Source organism: Miniopterus schreibersii (assembly GCF_964146895.1).
Source record: "Miniopterus schreibersii genome assembly, chromosome: 1".
NCBI classification, from domain to species: domain Eukaryota; kingdom Metazoa; phylum Chordata; class Mammalia; order Chiroptera; family Miniopteridae; genus Miniopterus; species Miniopterus schreibersii.
The window spans coordinates 85,316,731-85,339,863 of record NC_138101.1 but is presented as its reverse complement, the minus strand read 5'-3'; the positions used below and the strand labels follow the sequence as shown (position 1 = coordinate 85,339,863).

Sequence of the window (23,133 nt, the reverse complement as noted above, 5' to 3'; positions counted from 1 at the left end):
ATAAACTCTATACCCTGACCCACTGATTAGTCTGTCTATATATATCAACCCCACATAGTTTTAATTATTATAGCTTTATATTAAGTATTAAAATCAGTTATTATAAGTCTGCCAACTATTAAGCTAATCTAGGTACTTTGTATTTCCAAATACATTTTAGAATCATTTTGTTATTTTTTACTAAATCCTAGTGAAATTTGGATTGGAATTATATTTTAATTATAGATAAAATTGAGTTCTGAATAATATTGAGGTTTATAATCATAAACCTGATATTTATTTAAGGTCCCTTTTTTAACCAATGTTCTATAATTGTCAATGTAAAGGCCAAGTGTATATTTTGTTAAATTTATCCCAAGAATTTCCTGTTTTAGTATGCTATCTTAAAGGATTTTTTTTAAATTTCAGATTCCAGTTGTTTATTTCTAGAATACAAAAATGTAATTGATTTTTGTATATTGATGATATATAATCTTCCTAAATTTACTTGTTAGTAAAAATATCTTTCTGCAGATTTTGTAGAATTGTAGATGAACACATTGAGCATAGTTATGACAGCTGCTGTAGCTTCTTTGTCGGATAATCTCATCATCTCCATAGTATCTATACTTGTTTCTATTTACTAATTTTTCTGATTATACATCACATTTTCCTGCTTCTTCACATCCTAGTGATTTTTAATTTGATGCTAGACATTGTGAATTTTATGTTGCTGAGTGCTGAAGTTTCCCATATTCCTTTAAAAAGCATTGAACTTTGTTCTAGAGGCACTTAATTAAGTTGCTTAAAGTTCTGTTTGATCCTTTTGACGCTTGTTTTTAAGTTTTTGCTTAAAAATAGGTTTAAAACAGAAGTCAGGAAATTTTTTCTTCACTATTTTTCTTTAAACTTAAGGAAACATTTATTTAATCTTCTTTTCAAAGCCATTCTAGTTTAAACACAGGTTTAGTTTAAGAGGAAAAGATATTCAGAGAGTGAATATGTTTAACTTTGTGGGCCATACGGTCTTCATTGCAACTACTGAACTTACATTTTAGTGTGAAAGTAACCTAATCATAGACAGTATGTAAACAAGTGAGCATGGCTAAGGCCCAAAAAAACATTATTTAGTTACGTAGGTGTCAGGCCAGATGTGGTCTTGACGCTATAGTTTGCCAATCCACAGTCTAGAGTCTACTTCCTTCTAGAGTTGGTGTCATTACTAAAGTGTACCCTTTCTGGAGTCCCTACTGAATGCCCTGCTTATTTGGCAAGGGCTCTTCATGCTGACAGAAACTTAACGATATCTGGCCCTATGTGAAGTCTGGTAATTTTTCTCTTAGGAATTGTCCTGTCTCTCTTTGTGGATTCTACCTTATAACTGTGAAAATTAGAATTCAGCCAAGGACTTAAGCATATTCTCTGGATCTCTCTCTCTATAGCTCCCTTTCCATCACCACCCTGCCTTACAAATTCTAGCTGTTCCAGACTCTGTCTTCTCAACTCAGTAAAGCCTCATTGTCTGATGTGCTAACCTTTAGGAGCTACAGTCTAGAAAGTGCCTCAAGCAGAAATCTGGGATGATCATGGTCACTTTTCCCCCTTTCCCTAAGAGATCACAATCCTGTGCTTCCTGTTGCTCAATTATCTGAAAACACTTGTTTCATATATTTTGCCCAGGTTTCTACTTGTTTATGGCTGAAGGAAAACTTCATATCTTCTTCCTCTTGCTTACTGTGTATGTGCTAGGAGCAAAAGTCTTCTCATTAATCTTTTGATGATCAAATTGTCTCTAATTTGGCCAGTAAGTTCCTTTAAAAACGAACTCTTTAAACCTGTCATCACAATGTCATAACTTTTTTGATCACTTTATTATTTTCTGTATCAAGAAATAAAGAATCCTCAGGCTCATCTTGAACTCTCTTTTCCTCATCCCCAAATAGACCATTTCCCAAGAAGACCTGGTTCTCTGTAATGGGGAACAGTATTTAAATATAGTAGAGTTTGAGGCAGAGGAGTGACATTCAATTTATATTAAAATATCACCATGGTTCTTTACTGTTTAATGGACCATACAGGACAGGGGCAGGACACAGAGAGCAGGAAAGAAAGCATTGCAATAATATCACACAAAATGATAGTTGTTAAAATCAAAATAGCAACAGTAGAAATGATAGATATATTCTAATGGTAAGATTGATAATTCATATAATTCATTAAAATATTATGAGTTATGAGATAAAAAGATTTATTATTATTACAGCTCCTAAGCTTGGGAAAATCCTGTTATAAGAGGATTTTCATGCACATACACACCAAGAGGGTTTAAAAAAGTCTGTTACTCCCTTTCTGGGAGATCAGGATAGCTAAGTACAAAAGTAGTTTTAGAGAGCAAGGAAAGGAAAGTGGCTTAGAGTTTTTTGGTGGTTAGGGGGTGGGAACAGGGCGAGGGATCCTGTGCACAGATAGAGGCTTGTGTGGTTTGAACCTACTATTATGAGGATAAGAACTTGGGCTTTTTAATCAGCTTTCCCAGATATGGAGCACAAGGGGAAGAGCTGTCAGCAATCAAGTCAAACATCAAAAAGTGGAATCAGGCTCTACTAGCTCCTTACAAGAGTTTTTTTCTTTTGCCTCTGAGTAATTGGAGTTATAAAGGGCAAAACTCAGAGACTGAATTTAAGCATGTTGAGTTTCAGAAGCCTCTAAGATTTGCACTGGGGGTTTGTAACTTTTACAATTTATTATTTTTTTGAGTTGCCTATTAAAATATTTTTCCATGTATTTGTTTTTATTAAATTTATTAAGGTAACGTCAGTTAATAACATAATATAAACTTCAGGCATACAACTTTATAATACGACATCTGTATAGTCCTTTGTGTGCTCACCACTGAAAGTCCAGTCTCCTCCCATCACTGTATGTTCAATCCTCTTGACCCTCTGTGTCCTGCCGGTAACCCCCTTGCCCTCTGGTAACCTCCATTCCGTTGTCTGTATCTATCAGTGTGTTGGGGTTTTTTTTTGTTCGTTTTGTTTGTTCGCTGCCTTTTGCTTTAAATTCCACATAATTTATTACTTTTTACAAAACTAAACTGCCCACAGAGAGGGTCACTTCCCAATTTAAACAATATTTACTTTTGTAAAAATCAAAGTTGCACAATTTCATAAGAGCTTTAATATCAGAATCACTTAAAGATATGCACCCTCCTTGTAGGTAGCTGATTTCTTTGGACAAAACAACAGGCAAGGAAAATCATTTGGAAATAGGTGAATAATATTAGTTGATATTATCCCTTGATATTTGTCAAAAAATGTTGTGCTTTATTTTATGGGTAGAATGCATTATAGCAGTGAAACTTTATTAATGTAGAGGGCTTTCTATTCAGAATTAACGTTATGTAATATTTGAATTATTGTATTTTAAAATTATGCAGCTATTTATTTTAGAAATGTAAAACTTAATCACTTTGATTATTCTAAAATATTAGCTATATTGATTATGTAATATATTGCAATCTATAATGTGTTCCCAATTAGAAACATGCTCAAATTATTTTCTTGTTTCCTTTAAAAGAATTAGATTTTAGCTTGATTTAGTCACTTTGGAGAAAGTGTTTTCAGGACCAGTTTGTTTTTACTCCCCAAACAAATTGGATTTGACAGAATCAATACCAACGCCAACTTGTATACAATTAAATGATCTAGTAATTTCTCAGGTTCTCCACAGTCCCATGAGAAATAATTCATCTCATAGTCAACACCACCACTTTTGTTCCTTGGTGGTGGTGTTTGTTGTGATAGTTGACCTGATATCACTGCTCTTCTTTTCAAGTCAGTGGATTTCAAAAATAATTCTTTAGACAGTAGAACTGGGTCCAAATTGCATCTCTGCTCTTGAAAACTCCGCAAGTCATTTAATATCTATAATCCTCATTTTTTTCATCTATAAGTGTGAGGGTTAATGTAAGTGATCTCCATTTCTGTGTAGCTCAAAAAATTCTTTAATGTTATAATTTAGAATCAAGCTCTGTAAGTGAAACACTAAAGGTCTTTTGTCTTACCCCCAATTTGCTAAAACCAAACTGAGCATCTAAGTAAAAATCGTTTAAATCCACATTGCAAGAAAAGGAAAAATTAGCAGTTAACCCAGACGGAAAGTTTTGTTAGAGGCATAATGCACAGTTTAAATTTATTTTCAAAGGCTTTGTAATTGTAGAGGTCATTTAATTAGGCAATCTCGAACACGCAGCTCAGGAACAATTTAGTGTACAAAATTGCTAGGAGGCTTCAGAACACCAGTCTCCTCCCCAGTGGTTCCTACATGGCATTCCATTAATCTCCTACTTCTTGCCTCTTAGTCATCTATAGTCTTCAATGTGAGACTGATTTAGGACATAAAAGCCTCTAGATAAGGTTTTATTTTATTATTTCATGATTTTTATATTTTATTGAATTTATTGGGATGATGTTGGTTGATAAAATTATATAGGTTTCAGGTGTACAGTTCTATAATACATCAACTGTGTATTGTATTGTGTGTTCACCACCCCAAGTCAAGTCTCCTCCCATCACCATTTATCCCCACTATACCTTCTTCTACCTCCTCCCACCCCGGTAATCCAGTTTCTTTCAATGTGTTCCCAGAAGTGGAATTGCTGGGTCAAACGGCAGTTCCATTTTTAATTTTGGGGGGAACCTCCATACTGCTTTCCATAGTAGCTGCACCAGTCTGCATTCCCACCAACAGTGCATGAGGGTTCCCCTTTCTCCACACCCTCGCCAACAAGTGTCCTTTGTTGATTTATTGATGGAGCCATTCTGACAGGTGTGAAGTGATATCTTATTGTGGTTTTAATTTGCATCTCTCTGATGATTAGTGACATTCAGCATCTTTTCATATGCCTCTTGGCCATCTGTATGTCCTCTTTGGAGAAATGTCTATTCAGGCCCTTTGCCCATTTTTTAATTGGAATGTTTCTTTTTTTGGTAGATAGGATTTTATTAGCAGTAGTTTCCAGCTCCCAAAACATCTTTCCACAAATCCCTGAATCACCTCCTACCTCTAACCCACACAACCCTCAACCACCAAGCAACTTTCCTCAGGCAATGGAAACTATCATCTAGAAGTGGAATTATCAGCTCATCTGTGAGGCAGCTGGGGAAGATGGATAGGAAGACAATTTCCGATACTATTGTGTCACAGCAAATGGGAAGCTAACATCTCCAGTTGGATCTCTAAGCAACTTTTCCTACTGAAATTTTGTTACCATGGTTCTATTATAATATTGGAGCAGGATAATAATAATAATACCTTCGTGCATATTGAACTGTTTTATGATTTCACTTGTTCATTTTATTTGGCTAATATTTGCTGATCATTTACTAAGGGCCAGGCACTGTTCTAGACGCTGGTGATATAGACAGTAGTCTTTTTAACTAGCTTAACTTTTCTATGTTTATTGTTATTTTTTCTCTTTTTAAATAAGGAAACTGAAAATTCATCAAGTCACATAACTGATAATTATCAGCATCATAGTTCAAAAGCAGGTCTTTGAAAGTTTTGCTCTTTATCTTAAGCTTTGTGAAAACTTCTTTATGGTTGACCTTAATCCATAGGGAAATTGCTTCTAAAATTCAAAACAATTGGCAAATAATTTTGCATTGTGGAGAAAAATATATTGGATAATTCTGTTTTACTGGTATATTCTTGTCCTTGCTTTGAGAAAGTATCATATATAGGCTGGCTTCTGATAAATATAGGAGTGCATGGATGCTGATGGAATGTACTTCCAAATGCCCCATAATACATGAGCTCCTAGCACCCTAAAGATTTTCTTTCAGGTTTAAAAAATGGAAAGCCTCACTTTGGCTTTTAGACGTCATTTACATCCTTGAACATAGCATATAAGAAGTGCTGTATTTGAGGAGACTTGGGGTACTTTACTAGATCAATAAGATGATATTTCTTTTTTTTCTTTCTTCTTTTTTTTTTTTTTTTCATTTGAATGATCCTTGTGAGTGATTTTTAGGCCAGAACCCTGGGGAGAATTAAGACAGAGAGATAGGGGTCAGGTAACTCAAACTCCTAAGAACATCTTATTTATTTATATATTAAAGTGAATCTACTTTTACTACCTTTTAACTTCACTAATGTGTTAGTAGTGTTTCCTCACCCTTTTGTTTCGTTTTGTTTTCTGTTTTTCAGGTTACTGCCCACATGGCTCTCTGGAATGTCAGAATGGCAAATGTTATAATCCAGAGCAAAGCTGTAATTTTGTAGATGACTGTGGAGATTCCACTGACGAAAATGAATGTGGGGGCTCCTGTACTTTTGAAAGAGGCTGGTGTGGCTGGCAAAACTCCCTGGCTGAAAACTTTGATTGGGTTTTGGGGGTTGGCTCTCATCAAAGCCTAAGACCTCACAAAGACCACACACTTGGAAATGAAAATGGTAGGTTGTTAGGTTGTTACAGCCACTCTAATCATTCACAGTGAGCATCGAGTTATCTTCCCTGACAGAAACTGGAGAGCTCTGCAGAGACCACTGTGGTGCCATGGCAAGTAAGTCAAACATTTAATGAGTGTATGTGACTCCTAGGTCTGCCATAGCCAAGTGCCACCGACCAGATAGTAGAAGCAACAAACATTTGTTGTCTCACAGTGTGGGAGGCTAAAATTGTGCAACCAAGCGTCAGTGGGACTGGATTTGAGGGCTAAGAGAGAGATTCATCTGTTCCGTGCCTTTCTCCTGGCCTCTGGTAACCTCACAGTTCTTGGCTTGCAGATGATATGCTCTGGTGTCTTCACATTATATTCCCTCCATGCATGTCTGCTTCTGTGTCCAAATTTTCCCCTTCTATTAGGACACAGCCATATTGAATTAAGGCCCACTCTAATGATCTTATTTTAACTTGATCATTGGCAAAGACCCTATTTTCAAATAAGGTCATATTTATCGGGACAGGAGATTAGGACTTGAACATCTCTTAGGGAACACAAGTCAACCCATAACAGTGAGTAATCAAAATCTAATCTTCTGTTGATAACTGTCCGTAGATGATAACTTTTGCTGCCGTAAGGTACATTTCCTGAATGAGGCACCCTGAATCGGGCCACTCATTTGATCTTTTCAGACTCTCAAAATCCTCATCTCTCAAAAGGCAGTTGTAAAATTTGCCCTATGTGCCAAACGGGTTGTAGAGATCAAATGAGATGATGTGTGTGCAGGGAAAGGAGTGTGGAAGCTGTAGAGGTGCTGTGCAGATGTCACTGTAAGATTCATGTGCTAAAGGTGTTGGGATTGCTCCTTTTTGCAATGAAGAGCTGAGATCAAGTCTCAGACTTCCTGGTGAAGGGACATAGGGCATTGGTCAAATAAAGAAGGGGCCCTGAGTTCCTGGGTGCTACAAAGTAGAAAAAAGATGTCTAAATATTGAAATTCCACAGGCCTATGAAAAGACAAGGCTCTCCAAGGCAGCTTGACCAAGCCAGAAAAAGGAAGGTCTAAGTTCCACCCAAACACTCAGCTCTACATACATAAAATGTTTTGGATATTTGGATACACAAGTATAAAACTCAATATGTTTCCTATTGTGTTGCCTATTAAAATTCTCGGTGTTTTATTTATGCACTCTACTGATGACTGAATTTTTGAAAGCCTTATTTATATTTCGTAGGTCATCTTTGTTTTGTTTTTCAATAACTGGATAGTTTAGAGGGTCCATTAAATGATTTCTATAACTATCTTGTTGATACAATGTTGTAAATTTCCTGTCAGATGAGTTAATCTGAATACTGTGAAGTACCTTGCTAAAAGCACAGGGTTGGAAATTATTCCGTCAGTGAGTAGAGGCAAGGCTCTTAGATTTCCCTTTTGTTTTGCAGCTCAGATCATATGAAATATAATTAAAAACTCTAACCATTCATCCATTTATGGACATCTAGGTTGCTTCCATATCTTGGTTGTTGTAAATAATGTTTCAATGGGCATAGGAGTGCATATATCTTTATGAAATACTATTTTCACTTTCTTTAAACACCCAGGAGTGGAATTACTGGATCATATGGTAGTTCTATTTTTAATTTTTTGAGGAACCTCCGTACCATTTTCCACAGTGGCTGCACCAATTTACATTTCCACCAACAGTGCATAAGGATTTTCTTTTCTCCAAATCCTCTCCAACACTTATTATTTCTTGTCTTTTTCATGATAGCCACCCTGACAGGTGTGAGGTGATATCTCATTGTGGTTTGATTTGCATTTCCCTGATGATTAGTGATATTGGACATCTTTTCATGTGTCTGTTGGCCATCCATATGTCAACTATATTTTAATTTAAAAACAACTCACAGATGCAAAAGCTAAAATAATTCCCTCATTGTTATTTTTGTCCTATTTGAATCCTGTCCTTGTTCCTAGGGCACTTCTTGTATCTGGAGGCTACTCCAGTGGGCCTGCGGGGTGACAAGGCGCACCTCAAGAGTGCTGTGTGGCAGGAATCCAGCGCTGCTTGCACTATGAGCTTCTGGTATTTCATTTCTGCAAAAGCCACGGGATCCATTCAGATTCTCATTAAGGTAAGATCTTTGCTCATGATGCCTCTGAGTTTAGTGAAGTTTCCTACATGGCCAAAAAAGGTTTTAATTATAACTCTTCTAAGTGGGCCAGAGGAAGCCTCCTTTAGCTGTTACTGTGGTTCAGATGCTCTGTGGAGTTCAGTAAGCTGGGCCTATAAAGAAGCTTGGAGCTCAACATCACCCCCTATGATTATAATTGAATCCCAGAGACACTTGATGTTCTCATTTGGTCTAAGACAGGTAAGTTTCTTCTTTCTACTTAGATATTTTCTTTGCTACCCTTCTTAGTAAAAGAAAGTAGAATATTTGTACATCTGAAAGAAGAATGACTATCCACTTAACTCCCATGTAAGTGATCGCTAAGGGAACTGATATTAGACATTCTGGTTCTAAGCGCACCATGCAAAATACTGCACCACTCAGGAGAGTGATCAAGGTGTGATTACTTTGAACTGCTTATTAACTGTGACACCGTAATGCATTTTCTTACTGAGGATTAATTGGATGTTTCTGTCAGGGCTTTAATTTAGTATAATAAAGTGACAGTATTCGGAGAGCAAAATAACAAGTATTGTATTAATATTAATGAGACTTGGTTCATATACCTTTACTCTTTGGCAAGTTCAAACAGAAGCAAAAAGGAGATGAGCGTGTGTGTGTGTGTGTGTGTGTGTGTGTGTGTTCATTTCAAGAATCTAGTTAGAATTTTAAGAAACTGACTTTAAAACCATGCTCTAGAGGCCACTGCTGCTTCATTGCACATGAGCTCTGCTGCAGCACCCGAGCACTGATGGAAAATGCCTGGCCAGAATAGCAGGGCTCCTGTGTCTGCACAGTCCATGTTTTATCTGAAACCTGAGTTAGCTTTACAATTTAGGACTCTGCTATACTAATGCAGAAAAGCCAGCCTGATCAAATACATGCAACAAATATCACAGTGATTTATTCTTATATTTAAATTGGGAGACTTACTAAAACATAATGCTTACAGTTCTCACCGGGGTGTTTTACTAGTATCCGCTGCATGGGATACTTGCGTGGTGTGTGCCATGTGAAGGGTTTGGTTCAGCTCTGCACACTTTGCTTTTATTATTTGTTTCATTCATGTTTACATTTCAGCTCTCTTATATTATAGAAACACACATTCTATTACTATAAAATGCATAGTCAAGCTATTTTGAGATATGTCTTCCTAACAAGTCATGTTAATTTGCTCCTCTAGCCCAGCCGGGTGTGGCTCAGGGGTTGGGCGTCGACCTGGGATCCAGGCGATCGGGGTTCGATTCCCTGTCAGGACACATGCCCTGGTTGCGGCCTCGATCAATGACTCTCTCATCATTGATGTTTCTATCTCTCTCTCTCCCCCTCCTTTCGTCTCTCTAAAAATCAATAAAGATATATTTAAAATAAATAAATAAATTTGCTCCTCTAGTTCATTCCTATGGACATTTAACCACATTTTTAAAAACCTATCTCCCTACCATATTAAAAAAAAACTTATTTAAGAAACGTATATCTATTCTTATTTAGTGACATTAATTTCCAAGGAGAAAACTATTCATAATGTATATTGATTCTTTCTTCATGACTTTTAGGGGCATCATTTTGTTCTGCTAGTTAATCTGATACCTATTTTTAATCATTACAAAGCACTCGTTAGGCTTCTCTGTTTGTGAAAGCAGGCTGGATTTACCCTGCTCATTAGCCTGAAAGCATCCCAGCCAGATGGCAAACACAATAGGGGTAGGGAATTGGCCTTTATTTTTTTCCTTTCTTTAGCTCTCATCTTTTAAACTGAGTGTCCCTCACAGTTCCAAAAGTTCTTCCTGCTCACTGGCTCTTCATTATAATTATTCTCTTTCAACAGATAGATTATAAACTCCTGGGAGCAAGGCCTTAAGGTTTTAGTCTCTGTGTCTCCCACCCCAGCTCTTCAGAAAAGGGACTGATGGATGAAGGGACAGAAGGAAAAGAGTGGGACCCTCCTAGAGCCCGCTGCCAAGCTCGAGGCAATCCTTGTTTGGGACGAAGGAAGGGCTGTTAGGCCTTACATGCACAGCATTAAAGTCTAATCTGAGAATTTGTAATCTAAATCTGAAATACAGACATGCAGTCAGATGCAAGAGTCACATAACCACTGAATAGAATTTAATAATAATACAGTTTTAAAGGTCAGTATTGATTACAGAACACAACCACAATAATACACGATAATAGATACATTTATCAAAAACCAACCATATACCATTTATTGAACATCAGCACATACTATTTCATGTAATTCTTGGCACAACCCTCTGAGTTAAACAATGTGAGTCCCAGTTTTACTACAGCAGGGAATGAAGGAGTCTCATAGAAATAGCATAACTGTCCAATGGCTACCTAGACAGTCAGTGACAGGCTGGGAGTTGGAATTCAGGTATATTTACATTCAAAACTTATTTGTTCATCCCTCAGAATCCACAAGTGTCTCTTACTGATAATAGTGTTTCACTCTCATAATGAGATGGAGATTTCATTTTACTGAGATCCAAATTCATTGCATAGAACTTTTTTTTTTTTTAAGGAAAAGAAAATGAATAATAGTTCTTAGAATGGATATGTGTAACTCTTAAACTATTCCTATAATAAAGGAGTGAATTCAAGAAAACCCCAACAAAGAAAATCTATTGCTTTAGGAAATATTTAGTAAAGAGCAGTACTATTTTACATAATGTATATATTACACTTCTATATTTCTTACCTTCAATGGCATGAGAACTACTTTGCCTTAAAGAGGTCAAATTGGAACAAATGTAATTTTGGTGTCTTAAAATGACTAGTGAATTATAAGGAGATGGAAGAAGTATTTTGTTGAGAAATTAACCTTAATATTTTTCTTTCCTCTGAAGATTGTTTTAGTTATAAATGTAAAAAACAAACAAACAAAAAGAAGAAATGAAGCAGCTAAACTTTTTCAAGAGATATAACAACTTTAAAAAATGTAATTAGTTTTATTATGAGTTTAAAGAGTTTGTCAAATAGAAGGGCTGTTACCTAACACTCACTACTTGGGCTGAGCCACTTTGAGAGTGGGATTCAGTGCACAGGAACTGTCTGTGATCTCTGCTTTCCACTGCCTTCCTTACTGAAAACTCAGATGGACTAGGTAGTAAGTCCAAGGTTATAAGTAACTAAATGAGCCTCGAGTTAAACTCAGGTATTATAAAAATTAAGATTAGAATGTTACTCAGTCTGTTTGATTTCTTTTTATGGAGCAAGATTGGGTGTTGATGACCTAAGTTAAAATCCATGGGCCATGACTTTTTCCAAATTTAGTAATAATTCATTTTAAAAATAGTATATTTATTCTTGATGACATTGATCATTTTCACCTGCCTTTTAATTCATTTACATTCAGTATTAAATTTCTCATCCAATTTAAATATATTGCTTTTCAGATCATCTAAGATTTAAAACAAAAGTTTAAGCAAGTGCTCAGGAGAAGAGTGAAAGTTCTGCAGTATAACAGTTAACTTGTTTTTATAAATATATTTAATTTTACTTATATTTCCAGTCACTTGTTTTCTGATGGGATGAATGATAAATAATATGTAGATTTAAATACACTAAAAGAATTTGGGGAGAATATTTTCATTTACCTGTGTCTGACAGTCTGCTGTCATGGGTAAAAGCCTGTTTACTCATCAAGAAACAAAACACCTTTGCATCTCGTCAGCTGGCCATTTGAATAAAACACAGGAACACCTGCTACCTGAAGAGCACTATTGTGTTTTGGAAGTACTCCATCTGTAATAAACTGTTATTTTAATCAAGATGACTGTGTGCTGTAGGGAATCTGAATCTATTTGACTGAAGGCATTCAGGGCTATCCACTATACCATCATGATAGAAAGCATAATATATTCAAGCCAGAGGTGGGAAAAATGATGTGTTTCAGGAGAGCCCTCCTGATTATAGCAGCCTAGTTATGCTGAAAGATCATAATTAAATTAGTTCATTGCTTTATCTTGCTTAGTGATTCAGAGAATTTTAGAGCTGGTGGGGTCCTTGAAATACGTTTAATCTAAACTATTCATTTTACAGATGAAGGAACTAAGACTATGAGGTTATATTTCTCGCCCCAGCTCACATGGTATTTTAAGAAAAAAGCTAGGATACGAATCCAATTCTTCTGACTTCTAATTTACAGCTCTTGTACTTGACTTTCTGGAAATTCTATGTAAAGATCATGTTGAATATGGAAATACAAATTTTGTTCAATAGGCAGTAGAAAATGTCAAATCAACAAACGAAAGGCCAGATTCCTTTGCCTGCTTAGCAGACTAAGTCATCTTTTACTCTCAGCCTTGACAACGATGAGCCTTAGTTGTCAACTGGCAAAAGCGAGCATTCCCCATCCTTCCTAACCGACCACCACCCCTTCCCGGGCACACACATCCTGCTCTGAGAGTCACATCTGCTGTAGCTGCTAAAACTCCGTGTGCCTACATATTGGAGTGTTTCACACAGATTTTCAGATTTAGGCATATTTTGATCTCTTCCGTTTACTGAATATATGATGCTATTTTACTCTCATTGCTGGCATTTTCTAATTGTTTCAGATAAAAGGATTTAGAAAATATGGCTAGAGACAATACATAGAATCTGCATTGATATATAATCTGGGAAATTGCTTTTTTTAGACTGTCATGTGGATTTTGGACTATAAAGCAATGAAACTAAACTTTCAGTATCAGAATTTTGTTTGTTTGTTTTCAGACTTGTGTTAGCGCCTTAACAATTCAACCTGCCTGGAGTGAGCTATGCTGCATTGTGCTCCTTGACCAAATCAAGGGAGAAAAGTTGATCTTTGCATTTCAAGATGGAGCCATGCAAGATATCAACACACTCAGGATTTATTAAATTAGTTGCCACCAGATCATAATGCCCTGATTTATACATAACAAATGGGTGTGTTTTTTTTTATCACCCTGGAGAACATGGAAATATTTGTTCCAGGCATATTTTCAACTAAGTAAGATTTTTTTAAAAAAACTTCTCGCTTCTTTCCATCTCTTACCTCTTTCAGATGCCTCTACTACTTCCCACTAAGACTCCTACCCAGCCAGTGCCCCTGGAGTCCCTTCTGTCACGAGGAAAAGATTTCTTTAGGATGCTAACATCTTAGTTTAATTGATCCCAGGAGTTTTTGCTTTACAAGAGAGGCATATGGTCAGCCCTTCACACCATAATTCTCCGAGGATAGCTGCTTTCACTTTGTTTTGACCCCCACTGCTGCTACATTCTTAGAGCTTCCAGGTATTGGCTGCTCCCTTCCTTCCATGCAATGTGTAAGTCTTTTACAGATATTAACTCAGTCTTCAAAGCAAATTGGCGAGGTGAATACTTTGTCCTAATTTTACAGACCAGGAAATTGAAACCCAGGTCACATAAATAGAAAGGATTAGAAGTCAATTCTTACTTCAAAATCCACACTCTTAACCATTGCTTTTTAAGTTCTACTATTTGAATTTAAATCATTCTAGTACTCAGGGGGCAGAGATATTACTGTCCATGAATGTTTTTCAGGGCTCCTAAATCATACAAGTTAGAGATTTCCATCTCGACATATTAATAAATCCATAGGCTTGTTCCACACACAGGTTAGAGAGGGGACATGATCATGTTCAGCAGCTTCTGCTGTTTTATTTATTTTTCTAATTTAGCTTGTCAATATCTATTAACAGTAATTGTTTTTATTTAAGTCACTCTCCGTCCTATCTAATATAATTAAAAAATTCCAAAATAATATTTAATAACTGCATTTTATGTTGGTAAGGAGAAATGAATTTAAAACGATGTAATTTGATTTTTATAAGAAGAAAACTACCTAGATGAGTCTCCTAATTAATTATATTAATTATTATTCAAGCATGAAATCTTTAAAACTATTGCAAACATCTTCCTCTCATATGATCAAACTTGGTCAATAACAATTTTTTCCTCTTTGAAAATTGAGACATTCTTAAATTAAAAGCAGAGTTCTTTAAGATCTGGGGCTTATCATGTGTGTGGGTGTTTGTGTGTGTTATAGCCCTCTTTGGTGGTCTGGTTAATAGAATTAGTTCTCAGAATACTGTTATAAATGTAAAAAAATATTAGAATTATGCAGGAACAGTAAATTAATACTAATTATTAAAATATTTTTAAATCCAAAATTATGACTTAATAAATGTATGTTAAATGACAAGATCTCCCAGAAGATAAAATAACTACTGTTCTTTAAAAGGAGTGATGAGGTAGCCACAGCACTTTAATATTATATGAAGTATTTGTTACTATCATTGATGAGAGAGTCACAGCTATGGCTTATTGCCTGTATTCACAATTGAAGAAAATACCAAGTTTTATTTGGAGTTAGCAAGAATAAAGACATATTTCCTCCATCTGTTGTGGGTGGGAAACAGGCTCTTTCAGGGATCGGGAGAAAAGCATTTCAAGGATCCACCTGTGGGAAATTGTGATGTGGCAAGGTGGCTTATTGGTGATGGCTGCCCCTGTCCCTGGTCTTCCGATGTCCCATTTACCTCCATCTCGCCATGGAAAAAGGCCAACCTTGTCTTCAGCAGGGCCCAGGCAAAAGTCAATGCCCAGAGTTTCTGCTTCATAGTCCTTGGGAGCCCAAACAGGCTGTCTCAGGCCCCACATGGCCACTAGACCCTTATAGTCGCTTGTTCCTGGGCAGGAGAGAACATGAATGAACAGGGCAAGTGTGGGTCCTGAGCAAGAATGAGAGAGAGAAAGAGAGAGAGAGAGAGAGAGAGAGCGCTCTTTGTCTTCTGGTGTTATATCCAGGACCTTGTTCAAAATAACTAATTAGCTTCCCAAGATTTTTCGGGCTTTTGTTGGGATCCACCCTCTGATGACTGACCCCTTTCCCAGGTTAGACCCACAGGCCTCTGTGGCCCAGAACCTCCCCCTGCACCATTTTTACTTTATTGTGTATGTCATTCTTTCTCCACGCTCTCCCATCCCACACACAACCCAGAACCCGAACCAGAAGGTTGAAGGAAGGGGTGTTGATCCCCTTGGAAGGGCAATGCTGCAATTTCTTGGGGTGTGAAGCTATAGCTTCCTGGTGAAACAAGCAGGCTTCTGCTTCCCAGCTAAATATGCTCAACAATGTCTAACTTTTCCTTTGCTCCCTTTCCCATCAATAACTAGCTAAGGGTGACAACACATCCATTTTACATTCCTCTTAAAAACCAAGCTTTTGAAAACCAAGGGCTCTTGAAAGTTTTTAATTTTATAAGGGTGTCTATCTTATATGTTTAGTGTTTACGTTCATTTATTTATTAAGAAAAATCAATATGCCCTATCTGAATAGCAAGTTTTTTCATGAATCAACTCTAATTCCCTATGATTGAAACATAAAAACACTGAAGATAAATAATATTCTATCTGAAGCAATTTCAGGCCATGCTAAATGTAAATGGGCTTCGGTTCTGCCACAGCAAAGAGCAATTTCAGTGGCTGAATAGCAGGCTTGCAGCCAGGTGGAGTCAGCAACTTCCAAACTGACTGCTTGTGGGTTAATATATTGAGAGATTTGTCACCCCAATTCAGGAGTGTCCTTTCAAATGCCTTAAGTAGTCACAGCTATTGACTTTTTATTTAATATAAGATCTAGGATAGGCAGAGAAGAAAAACAATATTGTAACTTGCCTAGTTTAAGATATAGTTGGCCAGTAGCTTCACATGGTTATTATTAATTTTCCTACAGAAAATTCATAGGCACAATTGTTTTGTACAGAACTACCCTATTTAGGAATCCTGAGTGTCAATTCATTTCACTTTAACTTTTGGTCATTTCTGGTAATATTTGCATTTTAGTAGTTTTAAAGAAAGTTGTCATGGCAAACATTCTTTTTTTTTTTTTTTGGTTTCATTTCATTTTTTTTAGGATATTGTCTGAAAAATCATAATAATCTTTGGCAAGTAATAGTAACTCTATTTGGAACTCCTAAATTCTCATCAATTAATTTTTGATACCTGCTCTGTTAATTTCCTGTGAGGTTTGCAACACATACTTCTACCAAAAGAGGTTAAAATTGCTTATCTGTGGACCCACTGTTTTAACTGACTCACATCTCTGACTCAGAGGCTGCTACAAGATTGGCAATCTATTTGTACTAATTCTAGATCACAGAGTTGGAGTAGAGAAAGCCTCTATAATTTACTGTCATGTGCATCATCAAATTAAATAATTAAAATCCTAATAATATTAGCAATATTATCTCCATAAAAGATGGGTATATAACACATTCTTATTTGTAATCTTTGGTGAATTTTAGTTAAAAGAAATGTTTAAAACCTATTTTTTAACAATGAAGACATGGGCTTAAATTGATATCTTCCAGATGAGTACAACTCTCCACATCTTCTAAAGAAGTCAAAAATATTTCTTTAATAACCTATGAATTGTGTCACCAAAACTCCTTGGCCACTTCTGCTATGATTCCAACTCTGTGGATAGCATTGCGTGAAAGGCATAAATAAAGAAAAGCTGGACAATTTAAGATACACTCTGCACTAACTTAGACTGTCTGTTGCTAACTCGGTTCCTTTAATTTCAGACAGCAACACTCCTTTGCAAATACGGAATTGCCAGCTCAATCCAACTCTTTCACTCCTTGATTCCATTCATGCATTCCAGCAAATCTGCAGTGAGCTTGTACTAAACACGCTGTCCCTGTCATGGAGTCTGTGAGCTTAGCGTAGACTTAAATGCTGCAAATGCGGCAGTATGGCAGTTGGTCTTTCTGAAATCAGAAACAGTCAGCTCTCTCCCATTAGAAACAGATTGTTCTTCAATATTTTATTGTCGTCTTTCTAAAATTATACCCTTTCTGAAAGGGTGACTTATGACTTCCTGTGCTGCATTCCAGAAACAGGGGCCTCTGAGTTTCATGGGATGGGAAGAATTGAGGGGCACTGCGTTCCTTGCCACTGAGTCTCTGCGTCATGGCCCCGCTACACTGCGTGATGCTCTGTCTGTGTAAAGTTCTGTCCGCTGATGTCTAGGGAGCTTCCATGACCGAGAGGACGCATCTGCCTCGTTTAAGGTCCTGCTTCTAGCGTGAAGCCTAGTGCTGGACATATAGTGGGCATTATAATTGAATGAGTAAAAGTACATGCCAACTATATAGAACAAACCATTTAATATGTTAGATATTTGACAGCTATTAAACTATTTATGGACTGAAAGTGTTTAGAGGAAACCTGATCTTGAAATTAAGAAGAATTTGGATAAATAGAGGAAAGAAGGGAGGCCATTTCAAATGAGAGAACACAGAGAGGTAGAGAAATATAAAATGCATCCATTGGATTCTGAATTTACCAGTTATCAGTTAGTAATTAAAAATATAATATTAATAAAAATAATGAAGTAAGCAGTTACTTAACTCTTTATACTTTATATCATACATTTGTATATCAGATGCTGTGAAGCTATTTTTGTTAGATAACTCAGCATCACTTTTATTGTTTTGTAATTTTCAGTTGTTTTTCATTGTAACTTATCTCAAGCTTTAATTTAACTTTATTTTTTTTTAAGTTTCTTTATCTTTATTGCTGAAAATATTACAAAATTTAACTTTATAACTACATTTATTAACTTGTATTTACTTTAAATAAATTGTAATGTTTCAAATTATAAATGCAAATTAGTGGTTTGTATAAAGACTGATAATAGGAGTCTAAACAAATTTAAAAGTAATTTAAAACTGCTTTTTGAGCAGCAAAAGAAAAACAATTGAAAATTAAATTGGTAAAATTATATTTAATGAGCTTAACTTTTTTTAACTTCTGCTTGATATGAGAAAATAAATTTCAACTTAGTTGCTAGATATTCATTCAGAGATTGTTGACATTATTCCCTTTTTGCCAACTGACACATGTTGAATAACTTTTGTAGAATTAAATTAAAAATATAAATTTTTTATTTAGTTCTCAAAGTCCAGGTTTTACAGAAACTCACTTAGGATCAAACACAAACAGCATTGACAAGATAATCAATGCCAATCAATAGGCACACAATGGTCAACTCTTGTGATAAGACTTAAAATTGAATAATCAGTTAAGAGAAGGTTCTCCAGACTCATCTATTCTCAACATTTTGTAGCACTCATCTTGCATATATTTTATATAATTTAAAGAACTTCACATCAGTGCTGCTCATGTGATACAAAAAAACAACTAGATTAATTAAATATTGAAGAATAAAATTTTTCTTGGCTTTAGAAGGCCACAAACCATTGGGATATCTAAGATTTTACTCCCTATGAGCCAATGTTTGTGCCCCATTAAAAATGCATTTTATACTCTCCTATTTGCCTCCCTTCATCTGTGGTGTTCTGAAATCTCTTTTCTCTTCTGGGGGACATCATTGTTCATCTTTCCTAAGGGCAAGCTTTCCAACGTAACACCTTGGCTAAATTTAGTTTTTTCCTTAAAATATTTCTCATTAAGCAAAAATAACCATGATTTCCATACACATTTTTCTTCTATGCTCATATCCATGCTTTCTCATTGTACATAACTTTTAAAGATCTTTTTCTACATTCTTTTGGAACTTGTCACCTACTACCACTTTCCTGAAGGTTGGATACAAGTACAATTTACTTTTGTGTCCTCCATAATTAATGGCTTGCTGTAAACACATATTATATTTGTTAGAAAAAATGAGAAGTTCATAATATATCAAGCTTAAATATAAACAGGGAGTATAATATATAAACACATAATAAAAATAATTTACAAAGTTGAAGATTTGGGGTGGAAATTTTGAGTGGGAGCTGTATATGGAATTACATATGCAGTCTAGAAACAATTTTCATTCCACTTGAAGTCACTACTTTTGTGGTCCTAATTTCAAACCCTGTATCATGTTGTGGTTGATATTACTCTGTTAAGAATAGAAAAACAGAAATATATTAAAAGCAAACTTGGCTGAATTACTGTTCTTTTCATAAATTAGACCATCTATTTATGGATTTACTTTATGGATCAGACCATGCCTATGAAGGCTTTAACATTCAAATTTCCATGAATGACTCATTGAAGACTTTTGTTATGGGCTACAAGTACCTATAAATTTTATTTTCCACTCAAGATACGCCACTTATTATATACTACAGATGATCACTGTACATTGTTCTGTCTTCTTTTATGTTAACCTGCTGGTGGCAAGAGAGCTTACTGAATTCTTCAGTTTTATGAGTTGAAGGACCATTATTCTGAGTGCTAGCAATTGAAGTGACATAGAGATGTGATGTTAAAAAGAAGGGTAACAGAATATTTTCTGTGAATTCATGAATTTCCTTTCATCAACATTCATGAGCCCTAAGGATTTTAGGGGTCATATTTTTAATGAGTTATTTTCACTCATTTTGACTTCTCTGGGGATCATTCAGCAAATACAATCTCACCAAAGTTAGAAGTTCATATGGCTCCTAAATGGTGACAGGCTGGTGAGAAGACTTTAAGTCAGAGGAAGAGGACTTCTTTGGTGGGGCGGGGTCACTTAAGTGATTTTTGAGAAAAGCTCTAAAAGATGAGGTAGAATATTAAAATTAATATCTTTCTTAGCTTCATTAGCATTGGAGCTAACTTTTCTTTGTAGTCAAAAGAATGTACACACACACGTACAGCTAATTGAGAAAGAGAAAAAGATACTCCCAGTAAACAAGCTAAGCTTTTGCAAAGCAATTTTGTTTCTTTTGTGGTTTTTTTCTTTGAAAAAAAATTTTAACCAGAAGATAAATTAAGAAAAAAATAGTCAAAATCAGAGGAATTTAAAAATTTTTCTGTCTACATTTGAACACTAAAATGATGGAAACATAGAAATGAACATTTTTCAATTTACTTTGTTTACCTAGATGTGGAGAGATTGTGAACAGTTTTATTTTTACAGATATATAGTTAGAGTGCACTTATGCTTTTTTATTACTATTCTATCCATGTAGTAATAAAGATCATTTGAAAAAACTTATACAATACTTTTAAATGGATAGCTCAGTACTTGAAAAATGTTTTTATATTTTGTGAAATGGTTAAAGGCACAGCATTGACATGGATCTACAGATACTTTTTCCTAGATAATTTATCTTTAGATAAGATGTACTACCTTCTATTTCATGCTAGAATGTTTTGATATATCCTACTTTCTTGAAAATCCTCCACTTTTTCCCTTCAAACTTTGTAGGCACATATAAGAGCTTATTCTGTGTAACTTAGGCACTATTAGATTTCTAAGAAAATTTTATCAATGCAAACATAGAGACAAGTAAATGACAGTGCATGGTTCAAAAAGACTGACAGATTACTATAGATTCTCTTAGTTTTCCTAGATCTCTGGGGAAAAGGTAGCTCCATATTACATTTTATTTTGCACACAATAATATAAATTACTTAAATTCTCTCTCTTTTTTAATGTCTTTATTGATTTAAGAGAGAGGAAGGGGGAGGGAGAGAGAGACAAACATCAATGATAAGAGAGTCGTCACCAATCAGCTGCCTCCTGCACAACCCAGACATGTGCCCTGACCAGGAATTGAACCATGATCTCCTGGATCCTAGGTTGATGCTCAACCTCTGAGCTATGGCGGCCAGGCTTAAATTCTCTTTTAAGTCAGAACTTCAGAATAGTTCTGTTAAGTTTAATAACTTCAAAGTGAATTGCTAGAATCAGAATCATTACACAGGCACAATACCCAATTAGTCCATTTGTACTTTCTCCTATGTGGTAATTGCTCTGGAAATATATGAAATTATATGCACAAAGAAGAAAAGGCAAATTTACTAATTTTACCTTGTAATTTCCTATAATATATCCATGTGAATAGAAGGTCTACATATGTATTCAATATGGTAATTAGCATTTTATTCAGTAGGTATTCCATGCTGACACCAAAAAGCCAATGCTAAGAAAGGATTGTGAAAATAACTGTGATTTGAAATGAGGCATTAGTGGTCTTTTGCATCTATTAACATTACTGTAACTTTCAAAATATTTATGAGTTTGGTAAGAAATCTTTACACTCTTTCCTTGATATTTTTGATGAAGGAAGTGATAACTTGTAGAACATAGAAGGAGTTATATGGACAGAATCACCTTTTCTATGGAAATTACCATTCAACAAGGAGGACCATCTTCCTTCCCTCTTTGAAGGTCACAATTAGCTCATATTTTGAATTTTTTATTTATTTATTATCCACCACTGAGTTGTTTCTCAGGCAGCTGTTTCTTAGTGCCGTGTACTTTTACTTACCTATATGTCTGGCCCTTGGTTATTGTGTTCCAGTTGCTGCCTGGGGCTCTGAGATCCCTGGCTTGCTGCCCTGCTACAGTTTCCTTGCTGTTTCCAACAGAGGGAGAAAACCACATTTCCCTTTGAGACAATCCATTAAGGGAAAACAAAACTACCAGCACAAGGCTTATGTGTATGTCACATTTTACAGAAGGCTTGTATCTGGTTAGAATTGTAGTACACAGGAGGAGAAACATAATTCATTCACGGTCTTATGCCTTTGCTTCACTTTTGACCTTCCTTTCAACATTTCAAGGAATCAGGTGCCTTATTCTTCCAAAGCAGAATATGCTCCTGTTTCAGATAACCTGGCCAAACATAGCAATTTGGATCCATTTTTCTTTCTTTCTTTCTTTCTTTCTTTCTTTCTTTCTTTCTTTCTTTCTTTCTTTCTTTCTTTCTTTCTTTCTTTCTTTCTTTCTTTCTTTCTTTCTTTCTTTTCCTTCCTTCCTTCCTTCCTTCCTTCCTTCTTCTCCTTCCTTCCTTCCTTCCTTCCTTCCTTCCTTCCTTCCTTCCTTCCTTCTCTCTCTCTCTCTCTCTCTCTCTCTCTCTCTCTCTCTCTCTCTCTCTCTCCCTTCCTTCCTTCCTTCCTTCCTTCCTTCCTTCCTTCCTTCCTTCCTTCCTTCCTTCCTTCCTTTCTTTCTTTCTTTCTTTCTTTCTTTCTTTCTTTCTTTCTTTCTTTCTTTCTTTTTCTTTCTTTTTTTTTGCCAGAGCAATCAAAAGACATAGTGACTTATATCAGCTCATTTCCCAAAGTGTGAGGTGTTAGCTGATAGGATATCAGAGCAGGCTTCTGGTTATGGCAGAAGATCACTAGACAGATAGGCAGGTAGAGAGACTTAGATTTGAATCCCAGCTCTACCACTTATTATTCATGACCTTAGGTAAATCACTTAGCATCTATGACCTGCCCTCTCTCTGTGTTTTAAAAATGGTCATAATATGAGCTAAAATAGTTTTAGGATCATCAAATGCTGTAATAATGGGTGAGAGTGTTCTTCAGAAACTACAAAGCATTTAACAAGTTTTAGGTAATTTTTTTCTATTAATTGCTAATGAAAAGTAAGCCTAGAAAAAGGAGAAAAGTAATACTGAGGATATCTATTTATATTTGTTAAAAATAAATTTAACCATATTAGAATATGTATCATCCAAACATGGGTGATTCGTCGCTATTCTAATTGGGAATTTTCATTTCGTTTCCGCTGAAGTGCCCTTGTCTT

General features: G+C 35.6%; 1 protein-coding gene across 1 annotated transcript in view; it reads left to right on the top strand.

The window, feature by feature from the left end:
- MALRD1 (MAM and LDL receptor class A domain containing 1) overlaps positions 1–23,133 on the top strand; it is a gene marked incomplete at its 5' end in the record, with an annotated part of 544,166 nt that overhangs the window by 266,523 nt on the left and 254,510 nt on the right. The window contains 2 exons of the mRNA XM_081144915.1: positions 6,187–6,432; positions 8,401–8,558. Of these exons, the coding sequence (XP_081001041.1) occupies positions 6,187–6,432; positions 8,401–8,558 (404 nt within the window). The remainder of the gene's footprint in view (positions 1–6,186; positions 6,433–8,400; positions 8,559–23,133) is intronic.